The 21,301-nt window shown below is 37.3% G+C and overlaps 1 protein-coding gene and 1 long non-coding RNA gene across 2 annotated transcripts in view; one reads left to right on the forward strand and one right to left on the reverse strand.

Moving 5' to 3' along the window:
• Nucleotides 1-3,559: 3,559 nt before the first annotated feature.
• Nucleotides 3,560-11,514, reverse strand: LIN7C (lin-7 homolog C, crumbs cell polarity complex component). Its single transcript, XM_042905602.1, has 5 exons — nucleotides 11,396-11,514; nucleotides 8,132-8,250; nucleotides 7,060-7,131; nucleotides 4,651-4,860; nucleotides 3,560-4,064 (listed from the first exon to the last, which is right to left on the reverse strand). Exons 1-5 carry the CDS (start codon nucleotides 11,430-11,432, stop codon nucleotides 3,909-3,911), a joined length of 594 nt encoding a protein of 197 aa, XP_042761536.1. The 5' UTR covers nucleotides 11,433-11,514; the 3' UTR covers nucleotides 3,560-3,908.
• Nucleotides 11,515-11,533: 19 nt separating this feature from the next.
• Nucleotides 11,534-21,301, forward strand: part of LOC122200137 — a 37,898-nt gene continuing 28,130 nt past the window's right edge. Inside the window, exon 1 of the long non-coding RNA XR_006193729.1 lies at nucleotides 11,534-11,595. This is a non-coding gene — a long non-coding RNA (uncharacterized LOC122200137). The remainder of the gene's footprint in view (nucleotides 11,596-21,301) is intronic.

The raw sequence follows: 21,301 nt of genomic DNA on the forward strand, positions 1-21,301 counted from the left end.
TGGCCTGCAGATGCTGTGCTGTCAAACACATGTCAAACTGCCTCTCCCAAAATAACACAAGAGAATTTTTTCTATAGTTATATTTTATGAAAGACAAAGCAAAATATAGGAATTCAAAGTTTCACTCCAGTAACCACCACAGATTGTGTTTTTACCTTATTTAAGTTATTTTATACAGAGTTTTCAGAAACACATTTATTGTGTAGTTATACCAATTTTTTTTCAAATCCAAATAACAAGAATATAATACAAGTTTATTTCAAATATATCTTAGAATCAGAATTAAGTTGGTAATAAATGAAGTCATCTACTGAAAAAGTGTTAAATCCATTGTTGGTATTTTTCTTTGCTTCACACTCAGGAATTAAAGTAGAAGCATACTGTTTGATAATATTTTTAAAAACTATGTCCAGATACAAATTAGTTTGCAAGTTCTTGAAAATTAATGAACAAGCAATTTGGGTTTTTTCCACTATTTAACCATTACAGAACTGCAATAGCTGTTGAAGAAACACAATTGGTGAAATTTTGGACAATAAAAAGTGTAAAACCAGATTGTTAGGAGAGACAACAAAATATAAGTTAGAAAAGTCATAAACATACATTTATTCAGGAAATACAATACCAGAGTCCTTGATATTTCAGTGATCATTCCACATTATAAAATATTCACAACATGTATTCTTTTAAGTCTACACCAAGTCATGCTGACATTCTTTTCAGATAAGCCATAGCCGTTTCTTCTACTAAATGCTATAATATCCATTTTAATTGTAAACAAAGTACTTGAGCCAAACTACTTAAGTACTTGAACAAAATAACTAAAAAATTTAGTAGAGGAAGACAATGATTTTAAAAACACATCTGAATTCTCAACCTCCAAAGAACTAGGCCATTATAATCTAGTATACTAATGGATAAAGTGGCCATATTAAAACAGCACATAATAACCAATGACAGTATTTCTCATCTGCAGTTTTTAAACATGCTTTCTCAACTAATACACATTCATTTCTGTAAGTTTTAAATGCAAAGGGGGCAGAAAGATGACAGACACTAAAATCTTACATTTAAACTACTGGCAGATTAAAAAAAAAAAAAAAAGATAAAAGGTAAACTATAATCACTTCCCAAATAATGAATGCCAAGTACCTTTTATTCCTAAAGAAATTACTAAAAAAGATAACCGATTATTATATTTGCCACTACTTAACAGTCAGTAGCTGTAAATTCTTTCTACTCTGATACTTCCAAATATATTATGCACTTAACTGTGTTTTTCCCATTAGAATTTAAGTTCACGACAGGAGTGTGATTAGAGCATTTTATAAAGGGGAAAACAAGTGGTTCTCTACCCAGATGTCCTTTAGAACCAACTGGAAAGCTTTAAAAAAATAAGTATCTGGCCCCACCCTCAGAGATTCTCATCTAACTTGATACAGAATGGGACTCATATACTAATAGTTTTTAAAGCTCTGCAGGGGTTCTAACGTGCGGCTAAGGCTGAGAATCACTGACTCAACCCATTTTGAAATACCAAGAAAATAAATGGAAATTGAGTAGTTTATAATTTACAAATCAAACACCTATTATATACTTACTATGTGCCTAGTTATGTTCATGAGTCATACGTTTATTTATAAGATGACACCTCCCTTCATCTCCTCACTATATACGAGACCAGTACTGTACATCTCTGCCACCAAATGACCAAATTTTTCTATGGTCGAGATTTAAAATTCTGGGATACACTCTGAAAACTGCATTAACGAAAACAAACTACTGCTACTCATGCTCAACAGTAGCAAGCAAACTACTGTATTTGGCTCCTTTAAGCTATCCTTATTTTAAGAATTATAAATAAGTGCCAACCCACACAAAGAACAGATTGTGGATTACTGTAGAAGAGAAAAAAAATAGCTTACTCAACTTACTAAGTTTCAACACCAAAAAAGACTGAACTTGGCTGAAAGTTCTGAAACAGCGGAGATACTGAACCAGGAAGCTATAATTTATAATGAAATGTTGACACACCCTTGCAAGCTACTACAGCTGTAGCTATACTAAAAATAAGATTTCATCAGGATTTACTTACCCTGTAATGCAAGAATACGAGCATAATAATATTACTGTTTTTATATGCACCAATATCTCTCTTTAATATGTAAAGCTCTACAACAAATACCTCTAATAACTTTACAATTAAATTAAAATAAATTCATAATTCTACTCTACTTTGGTCTCAACATTTTAAAAACATCAATTAATTTTGAAAATACACAATTTAACAACATGATCCTACCAATACAAGCACGTTTTGTAATGGACTAAAGACACATTCGACCATGCAATCCAGTGTTCAATACCTAAATGATAAATAACAATGTTGATTGACTTTTATTCTGAAAATCATTGAAAACTGGAATAATCTTGTAAGACTCACAGTGCTCACAAACATGCAGGAAAAGGTATACATTTCTATTCTTCCTGAAGGAATGTTACAAAATGCCCACTTTTTACACAGGGTCAGTAATTAGGCTAAATTCCTTATATATTTCAACCCATTATCTTCTTTTTAGCATCTGTCACATAAAATTCTTAAAAATTGTACAAATGTTCCTGTAAATTGTGACTGAAAATGAACCTCAACTCTTAATTTCCACCTTTAAAAAGACCTCAGTCACAGTCCTACACTAGTAGCTGCCTTTCAGTAAGAGTGACATCCAGTGGACAAATGAAAGCATCTCTCAGAATTCCCATCATTTCAAAGATTACATCTCTAAATTCAACCATTTCAATATGAATGAGTTCCTACTCATTTTGACTAAGAGCCTGCAGATTCTTATGAATATATCGCCTCATAATTTCTCTATATTTTAAGTATATCCTTCTATCTTCTTCCTATCTCTAAAATCAACTCTTTAAGGTGAGCTAGTACAGAGTGTGTAACTCTTGAGGCTAGTGAGGTTAAAGGTATTACTTTTTCGTCTTTGCTTCTGCTACTTCCCAACACAATCTAACTGGCTCATCCCTAGGAATGGAAAAACCAAAATATAAGAACTATATTTAAATAAGAATGAATAGCATTAAAAAAATTTGCAAAAAAATGAAACCTGAACCTGTTTTTGCATTTGTAATTTATGATATATTGTTGAACATAAAAAGATGTAATCAGTAATGCCAACAATCAAATTACATCCTCTTGCCTCACTGCTCAAATATTATGAAATATATATTTTAGCAATGATTGTTTCAGTGTTTAAAAACTTTTATAAATCAGTATAAATGAATATTCATTATACATTATGTTTAAATAAAAGTAAAAAATTTCCACTGTTGAGTTATGATTTACCATTGATTATATATATTATGCATGTGTTCAAAGTACAAAATGCAGCAGTGGTGTTAACACTGATAGTGTAATGAACTGCTGTAGCTGAGACTGTTATGTTTAATTTCTTGGAAAACCGTAAAGAACTTTTACAGGTTAAAAAAAACAGAGTAAGCAAAAAAAGAATTGGAGAATTGTTATTTTTAAATAAGCAGCCAAATGAAGAAAACTTTTTTTTCTAAAAAAAGATTGAGAATGTAAAAGTACATTTTAATATTAAAAAAGCAGTTTTAAAAATCTATAACAACTTTATGACAAAATCTGCATTTGAAAAAGGCCTGTAAAAACAGCAGGACAGAATTGCCCTCATCACCTTTCACTTTTTCTTGTCAGAAAAAAGTGTATGCATCTCTGGAACCATAAACGATGTTAAAATAGGTGTTTATAAAATGACAAGAAGGATCTCATGGGAAGTTTCTGTTTGTTTTTTACAATCGTTGGCACTGCGGCCATCAGTAGGTCACAAGTAAAACTTTTCTAGCTAAAAGCAAAATGGAATATAAAGTTCTGAATTGCATTAGGTCTGTTGCCTGCGTTTTGCTGACCTCATTTTTTCAAAGCGCGACTCCATCTCTTCGAGGACCTTGGGTGTGTACCGTACTACTAACTTAACCTTTCCTTGAGCTGCTTTCAGCAGTTCCACAGCTTTTTCGTGATGTTCTCCTTCAACACTCTGGGGAAAAACAGACATACACACAATTAGTATCCAGGTTTTGTAAGCAGCTCAAAATGCAAAAATGTTTAAAAAACATAAAAGTAAAAAGAATTTTAATGTTGTATCATCACAACACTATAAGCCTACAAAATAACCTGGTTCTATCATTTTAATCGGTGTGAAATCCTCTGCCAAATCAAATCCAGCAACTGGGTTTTAAGTTCCAAATAATTGTTCCCGATACCAATATATATGCCCTATTACCTCACTAGGTCCCAAGTAAATTAAGCAGCTGGCATTCTGTACGAAAATGAGGGCGGACTTCTCTAATTTAATGTACTGCCGTAACTACTAAAGAGCTTAATTACTTCATAAAAATCACACTAAGCGTTGCTAATTTACATTGGAAAAGAAGCAAAACACACTTAAAGTGCTTTAAAAAGTATCACTGTACTAAATAGTACGGCCCAGGATTCCCTCAAGGGATTTCTAAACTACAAAGCGGCTTTGGTTTTCCCCTCAACATCTTTGGTTTCTGTAACTCAAATATACCCCCATGTGGTTACAATGCATTACTACAAGTACAAATAAAATTCATCCATACCACTCCATTAACAGAAAGAAGTTGATCTCCTCGCTTGAGACCCCCATGTCTATCAGCAATTCCACCTGGAATTATTCGAGAGATATAGATTGGAGAGTTTTGTTCTTTGCCTCCCATAATATTGAATCCAAGGCCTTCTTCTGTTTTTGGTAGTTCAACAACTCGAGGATGAGAATGTCCTTCGCTGGCAGCAAATGCAGCGACAGTAGCCTCGAAAAGAATTTCACATAGTTACAAATATGATCTTTGTTTGCTTCAGTTCTTTTGTCTCTTTTAAAACTACTTTTGAGGTACACGCTTTTGATGTTTGAATGCTCACAAGTTCACTGGCAGTTTGAAAGAGAAGGTAAGCTGAGTGGATGGGGTGATGATGACCAGAAAGCATACCCTGGGCCTACGCAGGAGGTGTTAAGACTGTTCAGGCCACTCAGTCCACCCAGTACCCAGGACTTCTCTGCAGCAACTGGCGTGCGGGCTTGCTTGGCAGATGAACACTGGTGCATGTTACAGAGAAAACCCCTTCCCTGGCATGCCAGCAGCCCTGGGCTTTGGGCTGGATAACCTGGCTCCTTTAGGAGTCTGTGCAAGGCACAACCTATCTACATAATAACCTGTAAGGAGGTAGGTGTCCTTATATGCAATCATTTGGGCTGCTGTTACTATCTGTACTATATACTAAATAACTAATTAAAGAAATAATTCAATATTGAGAAAAAGAGGGATACACATAACCAACGTGAACTTTTTTTTGTTGCTTTAGTCAACTACCCAGTTACTCCTAAAACCCCACAGAAGATGAAAACAGAGTCACATCACATCTTCTTTAAAACTTTCAAATTTAGACTAACCTACACTAATTCTAACACAAAGTTGAGATTTTTGGTTTTTTTCTGCTTTTAAAAGCAGGTAATTAAGTAATCTGGTACCATTTTTCATAAATAGATCAAGGTGCATGAGCAAAAATGGGAAGGGGCAGAGGAAGGAAATCAAGATTTGTTGAATACCATTAGGTTCCAAGCTCTGAAAGAAGCCCCATTTTACAAATAGAACTAAGGCTCAGAAATTCAGGAAGTCGTGAGGTCATGTAACTCTAGAATTTCAAGCCAAGTTTCCATGTCTTTTTTATATTCTTCCAAACTATACTCACATGTTTAAGTGTTTACATTCAACAGAGAATCCAGTATTTTCTTTTATGGATCGGTAATTATCAAGGCAAAATTACCTACTAATGACTAATTCTAGTATAAGTCACTTACTGCTGATACTAGTTTATTCAAACAAGATATGATGGACACTGAGGTCAATTCTGGAAATATTGGAGGAAACCACTGGTACAGAAAAGCACATAAAATTTGCCATATGCAGCTCTGAAGAGCTAACCTATTAGTGACATTACCCCTATATTTGCAGAGTTCAGGCAAAGGAGAAAAGCAAAGAGCAACCTAGGGGAGTACCCAGTTCTACCATTTACTATTCGTGTGATTTGAGAAAAATAACCTAATATAATGCTTCCTCACCAATAAAGTCAGGATAACATATACCTCAGAATTTTTTTGAAAATTTACATGATATATGCATATCATATATAACAAATATGTATTACATGTATATTTTTTTAATATTTATTCATTTTCAGAGACAGAGACATGCGGGAGGGGCAGAGAGCAAGGAAGAGAGAGAATTCCAAGCAGGCTCCTGTCAGAGCAGAGCCTAAGGTGGACTTGAACTCATGAACTATGAGATCATGACCTGAGTCAAAACCAAGAGTTGGACGCTTAATTGACTGAGCCACCCAGGCGCACCAACAGGTATATTATTATTTGTGTGCAAGTGTGGTTTTTTTTAAACTTTTTTAACATTTATTTATTATTGAGAGACAGAGCATGAACAGGGGAGGGGCAGAGAGGGAGGGAGACACAGAATCCGAAGCAGGCTCCAGGCTCTGAGCTGTCAGCACAGAGCCCGACGCGGGGCTTGAACTCACAAACTGCGAGATCATGACCTGAGCCGAAGTCGGACATTTAACCAACAGAGCCACCCAGGCGCCCCTGCAAGTGTATTTTTAATGCATTATCTAAACTGCATGATAAAATATCTCCTGTAAAGCCAATAAAAAATGTCTTGTCTTAGTACTTGAGAAGTTTAGTGTGGCTCAAAAAATACTACATGTTAGTTTTCAAAATTAGCCTATCAAATATCTAGTAACTCCACATTTTAAACCTTTCACTTATGTTTATTTTATTTTTGAGAGAGCGAGTGAGAATACGGGTACACACGAGTGGGGAAGGCACAGAGAGAGTGAGACAGAATTGGACACTTAACTGACTGAGCCACCCAGGTGCCCCTAAACCTCTCATTTATAATGAAGTCTCTTTTAGTAAATGGAAAAAAAAAAAAAAAAACAACTACCTTTGCAGTTGCATTAGCTCTCACTTCAGGACTGCTACTGATGTCCACAGTCTCATAGACATGTTCATATACCTGTGAAACCCAAAGTTATCATCATGATTTAAAATCTCAGAATATACCACGTTTGAGTTCTAAGTCAAGTCAAGGAGTGTGTTAAAGTTTTAGGCAAAGTTATGCATCCCGGTGAAATATTATTATTATTAATATATTTTTTTAATGTTTATTTTTGAGAGAGGGAGTGAGGTGAGTGAGAGACAGACAGACAGACAGACACTGAGTGCGAGCAGGGGAAGGGCAGAGAGAGAGGAAGACACAGAATCTGAAGCAGGCTGCAGCCTCTGAGCTGTCAGTACAGAGCCGATGCGGGGCTCAAACTCATAAGCCATGAGATCATGACCTGAGCTGAAGTCAGACGTATAACCAACTGAGCCCCTCAGGCATCCAGTAAAATGTTTTTCTACTCAAAATCCCCACAAATGAAGAGGTACAAAATTTCAGTTATAAAATAAGTCATAGACATGAAAAGTATAGCATAGGGTATATAGTGTTAGTATTGTAACAACATGTTTGATGACGGATGGTGACTACACTTATTGTGGTGAGCACTGAATAATAAATAGAACTGGTGGATAATATGCTGTACACCTGAAACTAATATAACATTGTATGTTATACTTAACATATATGCTTTTTTTAAATATACTTAACAATATACTTTTTTCAAGAGAGAGAGAGATAGGGTCTAATATTTTTTTTCTCCTTTTTAAATTTATTTATTTATTTTGAGAGAAAGTGTAAGCAGGGGAGGGGCAGAGAGAGAGGGAGAGAGAATCCCAAGCAGGCTCCATGCTGTCAGCACAGAGTCCAACGTGGGGCTCGAATTCACAAACCATGAGATCATGACCTGAGCTGAAATCAAGAGTTGGATGCATAACCAACTGAGCCACCCAGGTGCCCCAGTTCTAGTATTTTTCTAAAGTTTGTTTTCTTAAAAACTTCTAAACCCAAATTTCAGAGTACTATCTTACCTAATTAACTCACGTTTTTAGTAAATTTAATCCCACTCACTCACCTCTCTTACAGCATTGCAGAATTCACTTTGAAGGACTCTTTGTAAAGCCTGAAGTTTCTGTGGTGGGACCTCTCCACTCCTTTGCAGTTTTTCCAACAATTCAATCGCTCTACAAATATCTAGAATTAAACACACACACATATTGATAAATAATTTTCTCTGAATATTCTCTAAATGCCTTGTAACAGGATACAATCCTTAAGGATTAACTAGAAATATGTAGAATATGGAGGGGAAAAAGAGTGTGAGCTTGTGTGTGTGTTGGGGGTGGGGGTTACATGAATACACATATGAGAGAGGGAATGTAAAATCTGAGAATGCTTTTATGTAGATTAGGATCAAATATTAATGTTGCACACATGCAAGATCTAGAAAATAGTATCTTTGAGACACAGGAAAACTGAATATAAAATACTAAATGTCACAGGAAAAGATGGGTTCAAATGTGATAGACACATGAACATTGTACTGCTTCAAAAAGCAGACAGTTCTATCTGAAAGTAGTCAAAAAAAGTTACCTATCATGATTAGTAATCAAAGCTTTGAGTAGTACAAAACACTGTGTGCTAGTGAAATCCTTTTTCATTTTCCAAAGAAAATCACAATTTATAAGTAGATATGAACTTTCAATAACAGATGCACTTAGTGGCAGGGACACAGTCACAATGGTATAAAGGAATAAATTAACTGTGGCCTCTTTTCAACTCAGGATCATTAACACACTGTTTTAATTAAGACAAGTTCAACCAAACACATACATTTACAAAACAGAAAAATAAAAAGTTTTGCCAATCTGGTCTCAATATTAGCTGTGTGATCTTGGGCATGTTACTTAATGTGCATGTCTCAGTTTCTCCACTGTAAAATGGAAGTAACAGTACCTTCCTTTTGAGAATTACTTTACAACTAAACCAAAAAAAGCATGGAAAAGGGTCTGGTATGTAGCAAGCATAAATATTATGTTCCCTTGGCACCAATTAATCCTAAGAAATCTTAAGAGGTGGTACATGTTTGTACAAATATATTAGGCATATTGGGAAATGTATTTTATAAATTAAGATATTTTGTAAGATTCCGAGTCATGTTAAAACACTGTAATTTTCTGTATTTTGACTTTTTTTTCTTAACTGTTTTTGTACCCCAGAGGGCTACAGTACCTATTATTTTATTATTCTTTGCCTCCTTTTAAAATGGAAGAAGTTCTGAACTTTATATTATACCACAAGTCTGGAACTTTTTCTTTATAGAATATGGCCTTCTTTGTGTATAATACTACAAAACTAGCAATAAATATAGTGAAGAAAGAAGTAGATTTTTCAACTTCAGATCATAAAAGCTTAAACTGATATTAATCAAATGCAATGGAATCCGACTTTCCCCCTTCTGATTATTGCACCACTAGAATGAATGACTGATGAATGGGAGCTTTTGGTTCATTGATTATTTTGACTTACAAAGTTACAATATGTAAGCTATATAAATATTTCCAATTAACAAAAAATTGAAACGAAATGAAAAAAACTCTTTACTGAACCTAAACTGTACCTAACATGTGCTCAAAGCTATTCCACTGAATCATATTTGGATGATTTAGAAAACATTCACGATCTTGATCATATGCACTAATTTTAAATTGTAGGGTTATTGGAAGTGTTTGTTAATAGAATTTGTTAAAGAGAATCCTAAATAAGAAACAGGTGATGTAATCTTTCTTATCCAGATAAATGGCAACCTCTAGTAATTCATCCTACTAAGTTGCTGAGCATTCTACTGTGGAACTGTAAAGAACTCTGAAAAAGCAAAAAAAGCCATGACTACCAAACCTAAATGCCAGAGGTGAAGTTTCACATTTTGTGCTGCGCTTAAAAACACAAAAGACTGCCAACATGTTAGAATCCTACGACTGGCTTTCAAAAAAAAAAAAAACTCCTACTCCTGTTAACAACGAACAGATTTGTTCCCATCTACAAAGCACAGTGCCATTGTGCTCAGGAGGGAGATGTCACAGTCTTAAGCCTAACTTAGTAATTCTTCCCAGAGTAGCTACTCCTCTGTCAAAAATGATGCTTTAATTAATGGTCTGGTGGGCTGGAGGGAAGCAATGTCATTTATAAAGAGGCTTACAAATAGTGAACACCATCAGGAAAAAATAATGTTAAGTGAGCATTTATTTGTGTGAAGGTATGAGGAAAGAGGTTTCTTTAAATACAATAATTCCAAAAATATATTTCCTTTTTGGAGCGGAAGTTACTTAATATTCAGGCTGTAACCGCAAGAGTTAATACTCGGAAGATATCTACAATCTCCACCCTATATTTTGTTTACCACCAGCACTCAAAATGTTGTTTGTTTTTGACTTACCAATGACATCTAATACTGATGTGTCAAAAGCATGCTTGCAATTGCCTTGAAATAAAGGTTTTGGGAAGGGAAGGGTGGAATGCTGAAACTCTGTAACAGGACCCTGACAGGAGCACAGTCATATATTTTCACTGGCTCTTCGGTATCTAATTACTCAGCAGAACAGATTTTACTTTCCTTGACAGTCTGCTCTAAAAAGCAAGCAACCAGCCACAGTTAGCAGTTGTAAGGTTTGTAAAGATGGAATAGGACTATACGTTCAAGTATTTTACAACCTACCGCTCACTATTCCAAATAGTTATATAACATTCTTCCGGGGACCAAATCAGTAGGATGGTATTTAAAGCACCTTCTCGGTACCTGGGAGGGGCACCAAAGCCAGGAAACAGCCCAAAACAAACACAAGTGAGGTTGTGGTTAAAGTAATGACGGAGTTTGTGCATAAATAAGGGCGACTCTGTGGTGAATGTGCTGTTGTGTCCGAGATGTCTGCAATGTGTGGGGGTGAGAGCGGGGACACCGGATTTGTGCGCGCGTAAGTAAGGGCAGTGCATGTAGTCTCTCCGAACTGGGCGTGTGATGTTTGCTTCTGGGGTTGACAAGTCTCAGGCCGCCGGGTCTGCCGTGCGCACCTAGGGAACGCGTCTGCGGCGTGTGTCTACGAAGGCGGACAGCTAGTATTTAACTGTGCTGTGCACCGGCACAGTCCATGTGAAGAGAGCAGGGGTCTGAGTATCAGTCAGGGGACAGCAAGCGCCCTCCCACGGGCCAGGAGCAGCGACTTCGGCGCGAGGGGCACCTGGATCCGGATCTCGGAGCCTGGGTCGCTCCTCCTCCCCTCCGGCCACACGGCACTCCTCCACCCCCTCCGCCCACCTCGGTCCCGGCTTCGGCCGCACTCACCCCTCTCCAGCCGCACAGGTTCCCCCAGCGCCGCCATCTTCTCCCTTTGCCTGCAGACCCACAGGAAATGACGACAGAGGGCTGCGGTGGAGGGGCGGGGCTTAGTAGGAGCTGGCAGGGAAACGGCCTGCCAAGTATCGCGAGAGTAGGACCTGTGGCTTAGAGAGTGGTGGAGGCTACCTGGGCTCTATGCCCTCAAGGTTAGTCTTACGCAGCGTCTCCCGCGGTACCGAGGGTGGCGAATGCCCCGGCTTCGGAAGGTGGAAAAAGCGCCTTTCCCGATTCTTGCTCCCTGCCTCAGATTCAAGCCTTGTCCCACTCGCTTAGAACCCTTGGCTCCAAGTGGAAGTCTGGATTTTTCTCCGGGCTTGACCATTAATGGTTCTGAGTCTGGAATGCTCCCTTAACCCCTTTCGTCCTCAGTTTCCCTATCTGTGCGATGACGGGTCCTATCTCCGAGGTCTTTTTCACTCTTAAATTCTGGGATTCTGTGACAAATAGGTAACGGAATACAGTCTCTTTTTGTGGCGGCATCGTTTTAACTTTAAAAATCAAGGCACGAGCCTCCTCTGCCAATCTGTTTGAGAGTTAAGGATGGAAAGTACAAAAAACATGAAACACCTGGGTAAGCAAGAGAACAAGGAACAATTGCACCACAGAGAACAATTTTAAAAAGATGATCCAAAATCTTATGTAAATGAGATATGAAGCAAATTTGCTTAATGCATTACAGATTTCTTAGGGCCACTTCTGAAAATTAATGAACCAAGAAAAATTTTAGTACTTAATTTAAATGGAATATTAATTTGTCCAGTATATAGATTCCACTGACATTCATTCAAGCACTAGTCTCTGCTGATAGTGTGTTAGATGGTTTCCTATACAGTTTAAACACCTCATGATAGGAACGTTTTAACTTCCTGATTGTCCTCAGCCCACTCTTTCTAGTATTTTTTCTAAGCCATCATGAATGTCATGATTATACTCTTTCCCCCTTGAACCCTGATTTCATTAGCAAAAGTTTCTGTTTAGAAACTTTCAATTGTTTCTCCCCCACCATTTCCTATTTCTAAAGGCTTGCATACTCTGACCCTTAAGTTACCCATTTAACTTCATTTCTCATTATTCCTCAAGTGCAACCACCTCTCTAGTTGAGGTGATATATTCAAAACCATGTTTATTCTTGCTTCCAAGTCTTCATTCATGTTGTTCTCATGTGGAATATCCTTGTTCATCTCCTCCAATTCTTCAAACCATATACACCTTCAAATTGAACCCATCCCCAGGTCTGCTAAAGAAGTGCCACTTCTAAGCTTCCCTTTTTTTTTTTGTTTTTTTGTTTTTTTGAGAGACAGAGAGCAAGCAGGGGAGGGACAGAGAGAGAGGGAGACCCAGAATCGGAAGCAGGCTCCAGGCTCTGAACTGTCAGCACAGAGCCCTACGTAGGGCTCTAACTCACAGACTGAGAAATCATGACCTGAGCCGAAGTCGGACACTTAACCCACTGAGCCACCCAGGTGCCCCTAATAAGCTTCCCTTTTTTTTCAAACTGTTGTCCCTTGGTCCCTGATGGTCCTTATACCCTGCAATAGCACTCATGTGCTTCTCTTTTACTTATGGTTATGCCACAAATATTTTCAATGTTTGCTAAATGTCTAATACCTACCAGGTGTTTTGCTAGGCACTGAGAATACCATAACAAGACAAATGCAGACATTGCCCTTATTTCTTCAAATATTTTCTCTTCCCCTATCCTCCAGCTCCTCTCCTTTGATGACCCCACTTTCATGTACGTTCTATTGCTTAATGCTGTCTTACAGCTCCCTAGTGCTCTATTCATTTTGTTTTTTCAAGCCTTTCCCTGTGTTTCCTTTTTTTGAAATCTAATATTCTTTTAATCCCAATAGTTCACTTTTCATCTCAGAGGCTATAGTTTTTATTTGTGGCAGTTAGATTTAAGGAGGTGTGTGTGTGTTTCTAAATCTTCCATGTCCTTATTTACCATGCCCAACCTTTCCCACAGCTTCTTGGACATGTAGAATGCTATTATGTTGACAATTTTAATGTTTTTATCTTAATTCTACCACCTGTGCTATTTCTGGCACTGTTTCTATAGATTGAGTTTTCTCTTCATTACAGATCATAATTTCCTGTTTCTCGCATGACCCGTGATATATATATATGATATATATATATATATGATATATATATATGATATATATATATGATATATATATATGATATATATGTATAATATATGATATATATATATGATATATATGTATAATATATCATATATATATATATATAATCATGCCAGGCATTGTGAAATTTACTTTTTTGGGTGCTTGATATTTTTGTATCCCTATGAATATTTTTGAAATTTTTTTTGAAATGCAGATGGGATACTTGAAAAAAAATTTGTCCTTTGAGGCTTCATTTTAAGCTTTGTTAGGTAGAACCAGTTCAGCCTTTGTGTATGGCTAATTATGTCCCACTACTGAGTCAATACCCTTCTAAGTTCTTTACCCCTTCCCCATAAATTATGTGATTCTATTTTGACTGGCAGGAACAGGAACAATTCTCTGTAACTGAGACTATAGATTGTTTGCTCCTTTTGAGTGATCCTTTCCTTGTCCTTGGTAGTTTCTTAACATACATAATCATCATAAAATTTCAAAATTCCAGGGGTAAGTAGAAGATCCTAAAAGTTTTCAGAGAAAATAGAAAGATTAAAAAGTCACATTCTAAGAATTGGGAATCAGAACAGTTACAGATCATTATTTAAGCAGAGGAAAGGAAGAAAAAAAGTTTTAGGAGCTACTGAGAAGGGAAAATATGAGCCAATTAACAACCCATTTGTATTCAATGCACAAAAGAGAAGAATCAGTTTTTGTGTAAGGAGAGATCCCCTAAAACATCACTCCATCAGTCACAAATCCCTGACTACTGGAGTTGAGAGAGACTAGAGTCCAGCTCCTTCATTTTCCAGAAGAGGGGACAGATTGCTGCCCTAAGTCTCAAAGGAGGCAATTGTGAGCACAAATAAGGAAGTGCTGCTTTTAGTTTTATGCCTCCATCAGGTTATTGACTCACCAGGTTATTAGGACTCACTTCCTAATCAAGAATTGTTCTTCCTATGGAAGAACTCTTCACCTTTTGCTTCCTCATATTACTCCCTGCCTCGGAGATGGAAAGGAAGACTCAGAATAGGAACTCTGAGACAAATCCCCATGAAAGCTAAATTAGGCAAATTTTGTCTTCGAATGAGGAATGAAAGTCCTAAGTAGGCTGTCAGGTTGTGAAAGCTCTCCTAACCCAAGATGTTGCAAATACAATGTACTAAGCCAGCATCCAGTAAGAGAAAAAAAAAAAAAAAAAGGGAGTAGGTGGGGAAAATTGGGGGTAGGAAGCTGTCTAGAGAAGGAAAGTGGAAAATGGAAAGTAATATGAGGAAGCCAGACACCCCCAAGTGGAACATTTTGCTTTTTGGGTTTTTCTTTTTTTGCATCTTACTGTTTTATTGCTATTTTATCATTTTAGTGCACAAATATGCACCACTATACAGGATAGATGTTTAAAACAGTTAGTATGTCTTATTACAGAGTAAAATATTACTCTTAAGGAAAGGGTTCTATCAGAACAATTAAAGTCTGAATTTTCTTTTTCTAATGGAGATCCTGTCATATGCTCCTCAGTAAAGTAAAATTTTAGATAATTGGCTTCCTTAATTTGAAGGGAATGATATTGTCAAATGCCAAATAGCCTACATTTTTAAATAAATTAAACAATATATAAAAACACGAATCTAATCAATTCAACCCAGCCATATGGGAAGATCTCTTCAAGAACACCTGTTGAAGAGAAATTCTCTTGGTTGAAGATCTCAGATGAGAACATAAAATCCCATCCTGGAGTACCAGAGATCTAAAGTAAACCCTACTTGTTGTGAAGATGAGCTGCGGATTATATTAAAGTGTAAGGGTTTACTTTTTTAATGTCAACTGTTTCATCATCACTCCACAGTACATGTAAAGGCACAGATTGATGTATTTTTCTGGCATCTTTCTGACGCACCCTTGCCCTAAATAAATCTGTTTGCCAGGATCTTGTCGCTTAAATTAGCCATCTCAAACTCTTGGTCCTGCCAACACAGGCAATTGTGCCAATGTTCTCAGCATTTACTGGCACACGAGCTGTTGCCTTTTCTTTGGCTTTCTGTGTGTACCTGGGGCCATCATCCTTCCTTCACAAGACAGCAGTCTGGCTTATGTGTCCCTGAGACCTCAGGATTGTTTGGACTCACTCTGGTTCTCTCCAGGGTGTGCATCCTGCATGATGTATTTTCAGCCACATAATATATTGTTCAGAATTTGTCATGCACATACTTGCAGATTGGCAGAGCCACCTGCCAGAGATGAGAACCTTTTAAGTTGTTGTCAAACGTCATAAAATGTGTTCCATGATTAATTTTGTGGGCACAGATTGGTTTTTGCACAGAGTCCAAAATTTGGGATATGTCACAGTGACTAAATGGCACCGGCATGCTGAATGAATTTGGAATTTGTTTTGTCAAGTGTGGGAGCAGGCACACAGATGGGCTTTGATCCAGTGGTGCTGCTTGGAATTCTCATTATAGCAATGATGTCATTTGTCACGTAGAGTGGGTAATAGTGCTGCCAAATTGTGGACAAAGCATGGCAAATAGCAAAGTACACAGACCAAGGGAAAGCACTGATGGTAGCACAGGAAGTTTTCACTCCTAGCTGACCTCTACTCACAGGACACAAACATTGTGTCAGGGCTGCCAAAAAATATGCTTGGTAGAAATACAGACAGTGAAGGAAACTTCCAACTGAAAGGGCCCTTTAAGAAGGGCCCATATAGCCTAGGAAATCTTCACTTCACAGAGAAAATCAAGTAAAAACAAACATGCCCTTGCTTTTTACATTAGGCTGTGAAAGGAATCTTTGAGCTACAAGCAAGGGCATTTCTGCAAATCCAACCAAACCCAAGCCAAGGCATTTTGCTTTGTAAGAAAAGCTTTGTCTACTCAAAAGTTTAGCACCACATTGGAAATTGGAAACACACACACACACGCACAGCCTCCAAAATGTTGTGATTGTGAAAAAGTACAGCATATTCTCACCAAGTATATACACAAGAATTCTCTGCAGAACTTTGAAATTACATTCATGATGCAGCTAAAGCAGTGTTTAGAGGGAAATTTATAGCTAAAAAATGCCTATATTGGAAAAGAAGAAAGACCTCAAATCAATAACCTAAACTTTTATCTTAAGACACTCAAGAAGGAGTAAACTAACCCAAAGCAAGTAGAAAGAAGGAAAAATAACATTTCAAGCAAGAAATAGAATTAACAAAAACCAGTATAGAATAGAAAAAAGAATAGACATAAAAACAAGTAAGAAAATAAATGAAACTAAAACTGGGTTTCTTGAAAAGATCAACAAAGTTGGCAAAACTTTAGCCTAACTGACCAGGAAATAATGAGTGAAAATTCAAACTACTAAAGTCAAGAATTACTACCAACCTTACAGAAATAAAAAGGAATATAAGGGAATAGTATGAAAAACTATATACGTGTATATATACACATACATATATGTTATATATAATGTATACTAAATGTAATATATATTATATATAATTATATATTACATACAACTATCTATATTCATATATTTATATAATTTGTTGACATATATAATAGTGTGTGTATATATTTAATTTTATTCATGCCAAAGTCCACCATGTAAATTTTGATTCAGAAAGTCTTGAGTATGACATGAACATTTTCATTTTCTGAAAATTATGAAGGTATTGTGATGTGCTCTTTTGTTGAGAACTACTGACCTAGCACATATGAGTCATTCAAAAATATTGTTGAATTACAATGAAGTATTTATGTATCAGTCAATATTGGATGCAGCTTCATAAAAACATGAAAGTCCAGGGGCACCTGGGTGGCTCAGTTGTTTAAGTGTCCACTTCGGCTCAGGTCATGATCTTGCATTCTATGAGTTTGAGCTGCACGTCGGGCTATGTGCTGACAGCTCAGAGCCTGGAGCCTGCTTGGGATTCTGTGTCTCCCTCTCTCTCTCTCTGCCTCTCCCCAACTCATGCTCTGTCTCTCTCCCTCTCTCTCTCTCTCAAAAATGAATAAACATTAAAAAAATTTAAAGCATGAAAGTCCAAAATAATATTATTATAAATAATAATTTATAACTAAAAGAAATCCAGAGATAGATAATCTGGGGCAAGTGTGACAGCTCCACAGTTTCATTAGAGATCCCAGCTTCTGTCATTATGTACCACCATCCTCGATGGCTTTGATCATAAAATTTACTCACAATTTAAGAAAACTGCAGGACTTCCAGTTATTATGTGTGAGTTGCAAGCCAGAAAAAAAGAGTAAGTTTTTGCATAAAAGTAACAATCACCCTTCCCAATCAAGTCAGCATCTTTTTCTTCTTAAAGTTTATTTATTTGTTTATTTGTTTATTTATTTTCTCTCTCTAGGGAGAGAGTATGGGCATGCACACACAAGCAGGGGAGAGGCAGAGAGAGAGGGAGAGAGGATCCCAAGCAGGCTCCATGCTCAGCGATCCCCTGACCACGAGATCATGACCAGAGTCAATACCAAGAGTTGGCTGCTCAGCCAACTGAGTCATCCAGGTTCCGCTCAAGTCAGCATATTTTAAGCCAGCTTTCCAAGAGGTCCCACGTAATATTTTGACCTATATGTCATTGGTCAGAACTCAGTTACATGGCTCCATCTTGCTGCAGTGGAACCGGTAAATAAAGTCTTTCATTTTGAACAACAAAGTGCCAAGCTGCAAAAATCTCAACTCTATCCCTCGAGAAGAAGAGGGAAATGGATGCTGACATAGTCCTCTAGGAATCTTTGCCATACCTTATCATAGCTGCTAAAACTTATCTCAAGACTTAGTTCTTAGGGCGTTCTAGGTCAATACATTTACTTACCCCCATTGGAAAATTTCCGCCAGTTAACTCAAAAGTATCCACTTAGCATGTGCTATAGGGATAGGAGAAATGCTGGATGTGTTCCTACCCCCAAGGAACTTCCAAGTGATTTGGGCGAATGAAACCTATATAAGTGAATCAATCCAGACTGCTACCCACCAGCATCTATTGAAGTACTATGTTTTATGGTTTGGACCACCACTTTATATTTACATCTTAAACTTAAAAAGAAAATCTTGCAGTGTGCAAACTTACTCAAACTAAAATACTGAAACGACAACATTACTTTGCTAACCTAAACTGAATCCGAAAATTAATCTTTACTCAACTATAAACCATTCCAAAATGTAAATATTAAATAACAAAAAACAAACTTTCCAGGATCCATTGTTCTTAATGCTTTTTATCACTTGCCAGATTTAGACAGAATCTTCCGAAACGCCATTGGAATTATTAGCTTCTCAATCTTGCAAGTGATGTGGTCACCAAATGGCTAGTCAGAAGACAGACAATGACAACAGCGTTACCACATTGACTCAGCAAATTTGTCATGATTACACACTATAGTAAGGCATTGTGCTGGGTCCTAGAGATACAGGGAAGATACTCTGGTCTCAGCTCACAGATCTACAAAAGAGAACAGACATATAAGCAATCATAGGAACAAAACAGAGATAGTGCTAACTGTTGTTATTGTTGATACTCTTGTTGTTGCTTTAGTTGCAAGGGTTTCACTAAAGTGGTGTGGAGTAGAGTGGGGTGCAACGATTTCTCATTGGAGTAACCAGAGAAAGCTTTAAAGAGCAGTGGTTCTCAACCCGGGGTGATTTTGAAGCCAAGAGAACATTTGACAATGTCTGGAGACATTTTTAATTGTCAGATAGTGGGTTGGGGGTGAGAGTTGCTACTGGCATCTAGTGGGTAGAGACCAGGGATGCTGCTAAACACCTCATGTTGCACAGGACAGCTGCCCACCCTCCAAGAAATAATTATACATCACAAAATGCCAGTAGCACCAAGGTTGATAAACCTGGCTTCAGCCAGGAGGAAACATTTTCACAGGGATGATTAGAATTTTAACAATTGGGTAAGTGGGGAACAGAAATGCCAGAGAAAGGGCTATGTGAATAGAGCCATGCAGGAAGAAAATGTATGTCTTGTTTAGGAAATGAGGAGGGCTTCAGTGGGGTGGAGGTTGTGCATCTGGGGATGGCGAAAGTGTGGCAGAAAACGGAGCCTAACATTTTGGTTGAGGTGGACTGTAGAGGCTCCTGGATGCTTGGATTTATTTTTTGGGCTAGAGTGAGCCACCAAAGGATTTTAAAAATTGAAGCACTAGATTAGAACTCTATTTTAGAACTATAGTCCAAGGGAGAAGCGTTGATTATTTAAGCAGATAGTAAGAAAATTCCTTTCAGGGAGAGAGTCATATTTGTTTGGGTGTTGTCTGTCGTTAAGCTCTGATTGTTGGAAAGCACCAGAACATCAGAGAAGGAGAAATTCTCTGTACTTGGACCAGGTGTGGTGATGATGGTGTGGACTGCTGTGGGATGGGTAGTAAGGAGGTGAGGAAGGGTAAGGGGGTGAGAGACAGTGCATCATTGAATGTTATACTGTGAGATTCTTCCTACTGGCCTCTAAATCTGCAGTCATGTTTTCAGACATCACAACATACTTGTATTTGGATTTCTTGGGGAAGAGGACTATATTTTGGTTGACAGGATGTTGAGAGGAGGAGGGCAGTGAGAAAGGGGCAATCATGGCTAGAAGTGGGGCAAAGGATTTGGAAGCTTCATAGTAAGTAATTTTACTTCCCATACCCTCCTTTCAGGTCCTATAAGCCCTGCCCCCAGGACTGCTCATGCTTCCCAAATATTGCACACTTACCTGCCCTTCTTTCCACCTGGCAAAGTGCTTTTCTTCTCCATTTAGTAAATTTCTTCTTCCTCTTCAAATGTTCCATTCTTTGTGCTGCACTTTACACAAATTACCAATATTGTATTGTGTTTACTCAAGTGTTTATTTTCTCCAATCAGATAATGAGCCCTTAGATGAACCCTCTTACCCTTAGATTTGCTGGAAGGGTATGGATAGTATTTTATTCTTCTCCAATTCTTCAGTAGGTAGCAACGTATCTGGCATATTCCCCATGCTCAGTGATCATTCATTGAATGAAGTGGAGTGAGGTCAGTAGGTGGCAGAAAGATTGTAGCTCTGGGCCTACAATGCCTTTGCATGGCTATTGTTAAAACTACACCTTTCCTTCTTATTAATTTTATGTTTTAAACTTCATCTTGTAGTTTAAAATTTTCCTTCTGATAGATGATATTCTATCAGGAAGAAAAAACCCAGAGTATGGCTTTAAGCCTTGAGTGAATGGGCTAAAATCATGTTTCAGTATGCTTTTTAGAATGCCTGCATGTTATTAATTTAACATCGACCTGCTTATTAAGATTCCATTATTAAGGAAACAATTGTAAAAATCATTAAGAGCACTTCTACAGATTTTAACCACTGACTCATCCTGCTGGTTTTCAATTCATTTGACATGAACATCCCTCATTGAGAGTATCAGGTAAAATTTTATTCTTGTAATCATTAATAAATGATTAATAGGCTGATTTTTATGTGTTTTTATTGTTGTTCCTGTTGATCTGAAGAAGGTTTTCTACAGGAACAGCTGTATATATGGGACAATGCCCAGGGATGGTTTAAAGACCCTTTTCCAAAACATCTTTCCCACACTGGTGGTGTGCAATGCCTCTAGTCTCAGCAATTAGTAAGTGTTTCCTTTGAATGAAAGCATGAAGCTTCTAATCACACTAGCTTCTTTGGAAACAGAGGATAACTCTGGTGGCATCAAAAACCTATAACTGGAATGTGAATTTGGAATAGAATTCT

The sequence above is a fragment of the Panthera leo genome, chromosome D1 (genome assembly GCF_018350215.1).
Source record: "Panthera leo isolate Ple1 chromosome D1, P.leo_Ple1_pat1.1, whole genome shotgun sequence".
Lineage (NCBI taxonomy): Eukaryota > Metazoa > Chordata > Mammalia > Carnivora > Felidae > Panthera > Panthera leo.

Bases quoted from the DNA above. Each gene is read 5' to 3' on its own strand.
- LIN7C (XM_042905602.1), bottom strand. From the start codon at position 11,432: ATGGCGGCGCTGGGGGAACCTGTGCGGCTGGAGAGGG. The intron at 7,132-8,131 runs GTGAGTGAGTGG...TGGGTTTCACAG, and splicing joins TCTGCAATGCTGTAAGAGAG to GTATATGAACATGTCTATGA. The intron at 4,065-4,650 runs GTATGGATGAAT...GTTTTTCCCCAG, and splicing joins TTCTTTCTGTTAATGGAGTG to AGTGTTGAAGGAGAACATCA.